The 11,411-nt window shown below is 36.8% G+C and overlaps 2 protein-coding genes across 2 annotated transcripts in view; one reads left to right on the top strand and one right to left on the bottom strand.

The window, feature by feature from the left end:
- The window catches only part of Fur2 (furin-like protease 2), a 423,713-nt gene extending 423,315 nt beyond the window's left edge, over nt 1-398 (bottom strand). Inside the window, exon 1 of the mRNA XM_018449540.1 lies at nt 388-398. The gene's annotated coding sequence lies outside the window, so the exon portion shown is untranslated. The remainder of the gene's footprint in view (nt 1-387) is intronic.
- Nucleotides 1-11,084, top strand: part of LOC108723657 (ubiquitin carboxyl-terminal hydrolase 3) — a 19,026-nt gene extending 7,942 nt beyond the window's left edge. The window contains exons 3-7 of the mRNA XM_018449569.1: nt 6,820-6,967; nt 7,728-8,538; nt 8,730-8,975; nt 9,340-9,533; nt 10,260-11,084. Of these exons, the coding sequence (XP_018305071.1) occupies nt 6,820-6,967; nt 7,728-8,538; nt 8,730-8,975; nt 9,340-9,533; nt 10,260-10,422 (1,562 nt within the window). The 3' untranslated portion in view covers nt 10,423-11,084. The remainder of the gene's footprint in view (nt 1-6,819; nt 6,968-7,727; nt 8,539-8,729; nt 8,976-9,339; nt 9,534-10,259) is intronic.
- Nucleotides 11,085-11,411: the final 327 nt, after the last annotated feature.

Here is an 11,411-nt window from a genome sequence, read left to right as displayed (position 1 = left end):
ATCGCGACGTATCCGGCGCGGCGGTGTGGATCGATTTAAATGCCTCTGTAGAATCGCGCCGCGGTGGTGGCCGCGTGTTTTCCGCGCCGGCTGAGAGCACGAGAGGGAGAGGCAGAGAAAGAGAAAAAAAAAGAAGTATCGCCCCCCTTACGCACTATAAAAGGACCCTCGTCCGCGCCGCCGCCCCTCTACCGCCCGTCGCTTTTCCCGCTGCTGCTGCTGCTGCGGCTGCGGTGCTTGGTACTGGTTGCTGCTGCAGGCTACCTTCGACTGCACAACATTGCAAAATCGATAATCGCGTCGTTGTTGATCGCTAAAAGAGCGAAGATGCTTGTACTTTGATACCGTTCTTCTGATGTAGACACTTTGTTCCGTGATATTGAGTACCCTTTTTGACGCAGACAGCTTGTCTTTCTCATTTCGGATATGAGCGAGGTGTGAGATAGGCTTGATAAATTGCCAAATATACACGCGGATACATTAAAAAAATTTTGATGGTTCTTTCGGGATGGATGACAGAAATCTTTTGTATTTATGAAATAATCATTTTATCAATATGAAAAACATTCCCAGGTAAATATTCCTGAAATATTCGTAAAATATTCATAAAATCCTAAAATAATATTCCAAGGATATTTCGGAATATCCCGAAATATTTTCATAATATGAGAGCAACATTCGAATAATCGTTAAAATATCTATACATCGTTACATATTTGGAGAATGTTTTACATATATTTCGTTATAATTTTCCCAAAAATTCCTGATCCGGAGGTCCCTGAATAAATTTTAAATGAAGTTGTACTATAAAAAACACATTTCATTTATTTTTACCTTGAAGCTCAATTTTGGGGGATCCATTTCACAATATGCGAAACGCTATGCTCTTTACATTCTTTTTCATGTAATTTGGCAGGGATGTACACTGCTCGCGGGTGAATGATTTTCGTGAGATACACAAGAAGTGTTCATTACAACATTCCGAACATTTCGTTAATATTTGAACATTCTGTGAAAATTCTTTCGCTGTTCCGGAATATTTGAATACAAATGGAACTTTCCATGAATGATTAGAGTTAAATGCATTGATTACAATGGCTTCAGTAGAGAAAGCAGCTTTACAATTGTTATGCGATTCTTAAAAATAATTGGTTCTTGCTAATAGCTTCTCATGAATGTATAATCATATTAAAGAATCTTACGTCAGTTGCAAAGCTGTTTTTCTGCTGAACGCACAGTATTCCTCATATAGCTGTCAAATATTTGGAGTATGTAAATTAAAGAGATATATTGATATGTTCACTAACTTTATTTCACAATAAATCACGATATTTTATGATTTAATTAAAGATATTTTAATCATAAAAATTAAATTATTTTATAAAATTTAATTTATATTATTTTATAATTTAATTTTTATGATTAAAAAAATATTTCGATGTAATACCGTATGGAACATTTGTTCAATTACTTGTACTTAAGAATTATAATAAGTACATATACCAGATTGAATTCAAATCGATATAATATAAGATAATGATTCGGTTTATTTTCGGAAACTATAGTTGCAGTTATTTCTGAACAAGTCAGATACGGTACTTGACCGAACAAATGTCACGCTCCCATCAATGAATTTCTCTTCGTCGCTCTTAGTTAATATCCTCGTCGATGAGACAATGCATCGACGGAAACTTCCGGATGAAAACAACGACGTCATCGACGTACACTGAGAACAAAATTTATTAAATTTTAATACATATTTTTTTAAGTAGTACAAATTAAACATTTACTTAAAATAAATAAATACTCAATAAAAAAGTGATAGTTACTCTTTAAATTTTTTGTGGAGCAGAATCTCACTTTAAATACTGAAAATTGAGTTAATTTTGTAAAGGGTAGTTCAATTTTTAATCTTTAAAAATGAAATTTTACTCAGAATGAGCTCAGTTTAGAAATTTTAGAGAGTAAATTAATAATTTATAAAAAAAACATCTTTATATTTAGTAAATATTTAGTTTATTATTCAAACAAATATTTATTAAAATTTAATATATTTTTCAGTATAAACATAGCGGGACGTTACAAAGTTGGACAATGAGGTAAAGAGGAAGAAAGCCATCTGACTCATTTCTTCAAATAGGTACTTCCCTTTCTCATATTTTGACAGTATTCCGTATATAACAGTCGTCTCGATTCTGCCGGAATTTTCGATTTCTGGTAACGCCCGTGCATCTCCACTCGCTGACGTAAGTCCCAAAAATAATCCTAGAATTTAATCATCGATTGTGTCGCTGTTTCTCTTGAGAATCGTCGATGATTTGCGATCGAAGAACCATGAATTATGTGTTTATGACGCAAGCGTAATCCTCGCATGTTACTCGTGCATTTCCAGGTTTCTCTCCAACTCTTATTCCTATGGATTCAATAATTCTCTAGGCGCGCATTTTATGAATGTTATATTAATATAAATAAAAAAAATTACTGGACCATTCATAAGACTAGAAAAGTTATATAAGAAATATATACTTTGGTTGCGTTCGGAAACGTCGCACGGATATCTCCACCAATGCCTCGGATTCATCATCTGTCCTTGTTTAACATTAATGTTAAACAAGGACAGATGATGAATCCGAGGCATTTTGTGTGAGTGTGTGTGTGTGTGTGTGTGTGTGTGTTTGTGTGTGTGTGTGGAGGCATCCGAGCGACGCTTCCGACGCAGCCATTGTATATTCTTTGAAAAAAAACGTCACTCACAGGTCTAAATATTCGCGATCGTTTTCTCGATAACGGTGATAGATACGGCTTCGTCATCTTCACTCATAGGACCTTCCTCGTAGGTCTTGTCGAGAAAAATCTAAATTGTCTTGTGACATTTTATCGTATTTGTTATCGTTTCCGAGATAATGGTCCTTTTATTTAGACGTATGCGAAATTTTTTCTCTCAAAAAGTATGTATTGCTTTAATTTGTTATAAACTTAAAATTTTTTATATTCGAAAGCAAAATTTTTATTTAGCTTGAATTATTAAACAATCTATATATGCTTTTCCTCAAAACCTTAAAGTTTACTTTGCCAAAAGATTTTTTCATTAATTTCAAATGCTTTGAACAAATACTCGTTATTACTTTTTAATGTGCGAGTAACTGTGTTAATGTGCTAGTATCTTTGAACTCGACTCTCTCGACTGAAAATGATGAAGAAACAAGATTCGCGCACTTGAATAAGTAATAAGATTTTGTTATTTAATCACTTCCCTCTTGTTCGTCATTGTTACATCGTTCGTAATAATAGTTACTTTAACCATCCACAAGGAACATTCGCGTGCACGAGGATCTGTTAGATTCGTTTTATTGAACAAGCGGACATTGAATGAATGAACGAATATGCTGTACGAACGACATTGTGTACTATCACCCTAAAATTTTATGCATTTTTCGACTGATAACATTCCTTGTTATGTTATTCGTTATCTACAATGACACATTGAACATTTCCGAGCAACATCATCGTATCTCATGTTATCCACGTCATTCCAACGACAGCGATTTCTAGTAGACATCAGCAGTAATGATTGTGCCAAACAATATTTTTTTATCTGTACACGGATATAAGAAATATCAATCATAATTTGATGATACAAAGTAATTTGTATCCTCTGTTCGGTAAACTAATTTTAATCAGCCAAATTTGTTCCTTTTATATCATGCTTCTTAATATGCGTGCATTATAATATATAAGTATAATATATATGTACCTATATATAGGAAAAGTTAATTTAAGATTAATATATACCACTACATTGCGCAATATAATCTGAACGATAAGATTTAGTAGGGAGAGTTATAGAGTTTTTTGCTGTATATAATTTATATTTGCAATATTAACTAGCTCTTGTCCGTGAGATATTGTCTTTTTTTTTGCTTTCAAGAATTCTAAAAAGACATTGCAAAAGTTATTTCAAATAACTATGTGTAATTTGTTTCAAATAACTATGTGTAGTTTTTTATTCACACAAGAATGTATGTTTTATAGTGGTATATTTTCTAATAATAAAATGATCTTTTTGACTAATGAAAAATGATCATTATGTGAAACGTATTTACGAATTAATGGAGTTTTAAAAGGATTTTACTCCAGCAATCTTGGAAAACTGTCGTTCCAAGTGAGATTTTATCGCGAACTGAACCTACTCAGTTTCACTCCTTCCTATTCTTTGCGAGAGAACGAGATTCTCATGGCAACGGTCGCTGATTAAAACGTGCCGATAGAGCACTGCGGTCTGTTCTAAGGCTTCCTATATCGGCATCAAGAAGGAACGCGATTCCTCAGATAGGAACGACCTTCGGCGAGATCGGATTTCCGTGCACGAACTTTCGGCGTTTCACTTTTCACGCATTCGCGCTTGTTAAATTCCGTTCTAGGGGAGTGTCTCCTTTTTTTCATCCTGTTGTATAAGATCACGACGTTGTTCGCGAATGCGATAACGCGACTTGGGAAAAATTCGAAGATTGTGCCAGGTTTCGAATGCAAATTTGAATACGTCTGTATATGCTTTGCATATGTAAAGCGCTGACGGATTTACTGCCTTCCGATGCCTGAATCAGTGGATTCCAGTTCTGAACACTCGTCATTTTTCAATTTTACAGTCGCTTGTCTCTTGTAGTTCACACAAGAATTATATCCGTATTACACGAAAAATATGAAAAGATATAATTGCCTTAATATAATAATAATAATAAAGGTTTAATTATTGTCTTAATTAATTCTTTGAATAACGTAATTTTTATTATCATGTGATTTATTACCCTTTTCCAATCACCTTGTTTTGTATAATTATTGCTTTTTTATTTAATTATAATACAGACTTTTACACAGGATAGATACGGGAATCGTCAAAAGTATATTTGTTACAACAATAAATCTCTCTCTCTCTCTCTCTCTCGCCTACACAATTATAAAACCGACCGAGGTTGTGCTCCTTTTTTTTTATTCGCGAGAATAAGTTCAAAATCGTGTTTTCTGGATAAAATTCGTATTTAACACAAATCACCAAGAATCTGAAGCCCGATGAAATTCTGAGACATTTTGCGATCGATCGATTGCGAAGGGGGTGTGTCGAACTCATGCTTGCCACCGCACCCCGCTTTTACGCGGTCTCTCGAGAATTACGTAAGACGAGCCGAAACGACACGGCGAAGCCGACTTGCACTTTCGCAACCGCCAGATATAGTATACCCTGCGACTGGATGGTTGTCGATCCGATTATGTTAGATTGTTAATAATTATTTAAGAAAAAGTAATATATCTTGCACTAAAAGCTTATTACCGCTAAAACTTATATACGTTACTAGCGCCATGTTTAGCACCTCTGTAAAGTTCCATTGTTGAAATTTTTATATAGTTTAACAAAAACTTTGGCCTCTTTTCAAAAATTTATAAAGAGTTGTATAGTTTTTGAAAAATTCTTGTGATTAATATTTGAGACGTAGAAACAAAAATGAAAATTTCTAGCAATCTATCGGTACTCGAGTGGAAATTTTCTCAGTTGCCAAGAGAGGGGGGGTGACAGATTTTTTTATAAACATCTGACGATATTTCTGTAAAATTTCAGATAACTTCTTGAAGAGTCATTCTAAATTTATTAACTTGACTTGATACGAAAAAATTCGATGGTTTTTCGTTTAGCACATGGAAATTTTCTAAGCCTTCATAATATAATTTTTTATAGATATTTAGCATCTTTTTAAAATATAGCGTTTTGCTAAAGGCAACAAGGATTTTATTTAAAATATATTAAAATATTAGAACACAAATCGATTTCTTTTCTCATAGAAGTAAAAAAATATTATGAATAATCATATAATATCAGCATCCTGTATCTTTAAAGATTCTTATATTTTCACTTATATATACATATATATATATATATAATTGCCAGAAGTCGTTTTAAAATGTGAGACTCTTTGGAGAGAAAAATCATTATTCTATCAATTACATCGAAACTTTGGAAACAGGAATTTTATAGAGATATATATTTAGCGCTAAATTCAATCACATTTCATATCGACTTTCATCTATAAAAAGATTGAATTCATTTTACTTGTGATAATAATAAAATGGTCACATTTAACGTTAACCGATGATATTGAGACTAAAGTGACATTCGTGATAATAGAAGCGCAGCAGATGACAATTATTCTTTATAATTTTACATGCTATAATCCTTCATAAAATATCTTAGAATATTGCTATTAATATAATATAAACGCACACAAATTTGTTAATATTAAATGAAGTATCATAAACCAACTGAAATTTTCCACCCATATTTCCATCAACATCCTTTAATCTACCAGCTTCCATCACATCCATTTACATTTACGAAAGTATGTGATACTTTTGGAACAAATGCCTTTTGAGATGCTGGAACGAAATATTTACATTTACGAAAGTATGTGATACTTTTGGAACAAATGCCTTTTGAGATGCTTGAACGAAATATTTAATATATTTATTTATTTAATATATTTATTTATTTAATATATTTATCTTGATGCAGGAAATTGATGATAACAGAAGAGATACCGTCAACATACATATAATAAATTTCGTTAATTCAGATTTTGATTATATTTAGTACACATTGTGAAACTTCTTTTTAATATTGTGAAACTTTATTTTTAAAACCACGGGTTTAATCTCCGCACACACACGTGCGTGTGCAACATGCTGATTTCTCTATTTCATTATTGATAATATAGCATCAATTGAGCTTATTTTGCGACTGTCATTCACATGTCGTATTATTATCGTGCATAGTGTGCGGCACCGAGAAGAGTCCCTGGCTCTGTCTGCACTGCGGATCCGTGCACTGCGGACGATACGTGGCAGGCCACGCGTTGCAGCACTACGAGACTAATACTCAGCACTGCGTGTGCATAGACTGTGAGAGCTTGGCAGTATTCTGGTGAGTATTTTTTCTTTACATCCCTCCGCTTTCACCATCTTCGTATGCTACTGTCTACGCGTATCTCTCTCCTACCGAAACCAGTATATAATTTCGGAGAGCTGGATTTCTGACACGACAAAACACGTGCAGTTGTCGCGAAATTTGTCATTTCCTTACTTTAAAAGTGACACAACTAAAAAAATAGGTTTTTCGAATTACTAACATGAATGAATTACATAAAGATTACTCTATCAATCATCAAAAGTAAACTTCATAAACTATATAACTCTTCAAAGAGATCATGATACCTTCTACGAGAGTGACATATTTTGAGTTGTGTCATTTTTGTAAATAAAAAGGAGAGTCTTTTACAAAAGAACGTTTAGAGTTGACAGTTTTGGTAATCGAAGGTTGAAGAAAAAAATTGTTTTTTTTTTTTTAATTTAGTCATTTTAGCTGATTAAAGTAAATATAAACTGTTGGTGATTTTACGAATTATGTATCCAAAATAATTCATCACTTTTGATGAATTATTTTGGATTTGTTATAATTTTGTGGAATATCAAAATTTTTCTCTTTTTAGAAAAACTTAACTTTTTAATCGTGTCACTTTTGAAATAAGATCTATTTATGTCTATTATGAATATCTATTATGAATAAATCAATAAGTTTATTGATAGATCAAAAAGTATAGAGTTCTTCATTTATCGTAATACGAACACGAATGTTATTGGTTTCTATTCTAAAAACTGCATGTCTCGTGTTTCGCTTCTTCCAGTTACACTTGCGACGAATACGTGGTGAACGACACCACGAATGGCCAGATCGAGAAGATACGACGCGTCACCTTTCGTAAGGACGAGCACAAGGAGAACGATGAAAGTTGGAGCACGTCACCGCCCACGACACCGCCATCTTCGAGAACGCGGGACGACGGCGGCGATGATCACGACAACGATCCGGACGCCTTGTGGAAGGCAGAGGTGGTCGTGAGGAATTTACGACCGAGGACGGCGCGCAAGAGGTTACACTCGCTGGACGCCAGCAGCGCGGATAATCGGCCGGCCAAGCGTCGCAGCTCCAAAAGTACCAAAGAGAAAAAGGTTGTCGGTCTGAGAAATCTCGGTAACACCTGCTTCATGAACGTGGTGCTGCAATCCTTCAACAACATCAGCCACTTCTGCGAGTATCTCACGCAGATGCCGTGTCTCGAGGGTATCGCCTTTGACGAATCTACGGGGCCGCCTACGCACCGCGGCCGCATCGTAACGCCGGGTCGCGCGAAAGAGATGTCCATGAGCGACGCTCTCCTCGCCGAGGAACTACGAAAGGTGCTACTCGGTCTAAGCTTGGGCGGTTCCAATGGCCAGGCAATATCGCCCGAGTGCCTGTTTTTGGCCATTTGGAAGGTCGTGCCGAGATTTCGGGGCTACCAGCAGCAGGACGCCCATGAATTTCTCACCTACATGCTCGACCGACTGCACACCGAGCTGCTACAGCTGCTGCCCAGGCTGGGACACGAACCTCTAGGATTGCGCGGCAAACAGAGTATTGTCACTGCCGTGTTTGGAGGCACTCTTCTTAGCGTGGTAAGTTGAACGACCCGATCGCCAGACAGCGAGTCTCGATTGCGTGCGAAACGAACGTCCTCGCAGCCTCTTTGGCAGGAGGGAATTTCTGCGCTCTCGAGAGACTGGTGTCGCTTGCCAAAGTCACGTTCTTCTTCGTTTTCTTCTTGGGAGAAGCGCGGACGAATTATGGATCGCGTTTCCTCGCGCAGGTCCACTGTATGAACTGTCGTACGGACTCGAAGACGCACGAGCCTTTCCAAGACCTCTCGCTGGACATACCGGACCGACTGCAGAGAAGCAGGACGAAGGAGCAGGAGGAAGTGTGCAGTTTGACTTACAGTCTGACGAGATTCTTTAAGGTTGAAGAGCTGGCCGACAGCGAGCTCTACTTCTGCGACAACTGCATGGGCAAACAGAGGTCTACCAAGAGGTTTTGGATACACAGGCTGCCTAACGTGAGTATCCTATTCCTATCTTTCAAAATAACGCATTCAATAAAAATAAAATAAATTCGATTTGAGATTTTATTTTCAAGAAATTTCAGTACAAAGGAATTCTTACAACTTTTCCGAAAAAAAAAGTTAAAATCCTGAACTTTTAAAATCTTCTTTGCACCTCCACTTCTCTAACGTGCATCGATTTTTTCGACATCCTAATTTTGCTAAACGTTTAATTTATTCGTGGACGTGCGTGTTCCGATCGATATAGTTCGCGTGAACCAAGCGTGACCCGAAAAGAGAACTTTGATCGAGCAGAGAAATAAGTCTGACGTATGACGCGCTAATCGATGCTCACACGATGCTCTCGCTCTTTCCACAGGTGTTGTGCCTTCACATTAAAAGATTTAGGTGGTGCAATTCCTATCGCTCGAAGGTGGACACGCAGGTGGATTTCCCGATGGAATCTCTCGACATGTCAGCGTTCACCGTGCGCGGCGTGACCGGGACGAGATTGGGCGCTCAGAATAGTCATCTTTACGACTTGGCTGCCGTTATCGTGCATCATGGTTCTGGGTACGTCCCCTTGCTGACAACGCTTCTAATTAAACCGGTTATCCGACGATGGAAATATGTCGAAACTTTCCCCGTAATAGTAGCAACTAACGCGCAACGTTGATATGCGATAAGATAGCATTGTCTCCTATGTAATCTATATTTTGAAATATTACTTCTACCGTTTCTCACGAATGTATTTAACGATTATTAAATTGCGCAGCAATGCTTGCAATATCACTTACTTAATTTCGAAAATAAATAAATTTCTACTGTTACGTACAGTCAACTAATTGTCGATGATTTCTCCAAACTGTTGTTTAGCTTTAGTACACATTACGGTTAAAATTAAAAATTTATATTTGGACAATAAATTGTGAAACTAGTATTACCAGTTTGAAGAATAGACTGAAAAAAATCATCCATATAACTCTTTTTGTCCTAGACAATCAATTTTTAATTGTATATGTTTGAACATCTCACTTTATCAGTCAGTAATTAAATATTTCAAAAATATGTCTGAAATTTAAACATTTAGCGAATTCGGTTGAACGTACTAGTACACATTGAAGCCGTGGTACACTGATTTAACCTGAGTGTAAAAGTAAAATGCAAAAAATTTAATGTGAACCAGTTTGCGCTATGCGTCCAGTCGAATTCACTTTCAATTTCAGAAATGTGCATAGCTTTAACGAAAAGGAGTGTTTGTTGATAATTGTACTTACATTTTAAAATTATGTGTTGCAGTGCCGGTACTGGACATTACACTGCCTTTGCCGTGCATGACGGCCAGTGGTTCCATTTTAATGACAGCTCGGTGCGGCCCGCAACTACCGACGCTGTTGCTAAATGTAAGCCTTACATTCTGTTCTACGTGCGGAGGGAATTTTCCATTCCACCCCCCTTGTGACGTCGTTTCCCCGACAAGAAGCCCCGTCCCGGCAGCACGAGCCTAGATGACGACGAAGACGACGATGATCAGAACGACGTGGAACGCATGAAAAAGAACTGAACGAACGTTCCTTGTAAATCTCGAAGCGAGCAAACGAAGCAGAAAAAGCAAGAGATTGCTGGATCGCGTCTCGAGCGCTTCGAGATCGGAAGACGAAGATTCGTCCGCTTATCGCATATACTATATCCATGATTGCTCATTGTTGCCAAATCGTACAATCTCGTTAGAAACGTAATTCGCCCGTGTTCGCTATCGCGCCTCGATAAGCCACTACGACGACCTTTGAGACGCAATGGGGATAACCGGACACAGACATAATTCCGCCGCCACGTTAATCGCTCGAGCGCGTCCCTCCTCGTGCTTTATCAGATGATTAAAACTGTATAGCTCTTAAATTAGCTCGATGTCCGTCGAAGAAAGGTCGACCGGTACAGCGTACAAGCTGATACATACGTATCGTATCAGATATCTCGCCACTGATTATTTTCACGATCTTTCTTATCATGTCTTTTACTCCCGTTGGAGACACTAATTTTTCCATCGTGAGAAAACAAAGCTATTTTCTTTTGTTCGAACCATCTCATTTTTACCTAGCTGTAGCTCAGTTATTATTTCACCAACATATTGAAACTAATATGGAATCTTCTATTCTCTCTTTATTTGTTTGATTTCTTACCTAAGTCTTTTCTATTTACATTGCGCTTATTATTTTATGGAATTTTACTTTTTTCTACATTTCTATTTACTTTTTTCTACATTTCTACATTTAAATTTAGTCTTATTTTCTTAATAAATATAACAAATATGTTGTTGTCACATTTACCATCTCTATCGAGAGGTCTCGCTTCGTGCGTGCCCGCAGATGTTAATTACTCGATGGCATAGGGGCTGGAGTTTGCAAATCGCTAACTCGAAGATGCGATGAACGCGGACGGGAAGGCGAGAGA

The sequence above is a fragment of the Mycetomoellerius zeteki genome, unplaced genomic scaffold, assembly GCF_001594055.1.
Source record: "Mycetomoellerius zeteki isolate Tzet28-1 unplaced genomic scaffold, Tzet1.0 scaffold106, whole genome shotgun sequence".
In the NCBI taxonomy this organism is placed as follows: domain Eukaryota; kingdom Metazoa; phylum Arthropoda; class Insecta; order Hymenoptera; family Formicidae; genus Mycetomoellerius; species Mycetomoellerius zeteki.
The sequence above is the reverse complement of the archived record's forward strand: the minus strand, read 5'-3'. Positions and strand labels throughout refer to the sequence as shown.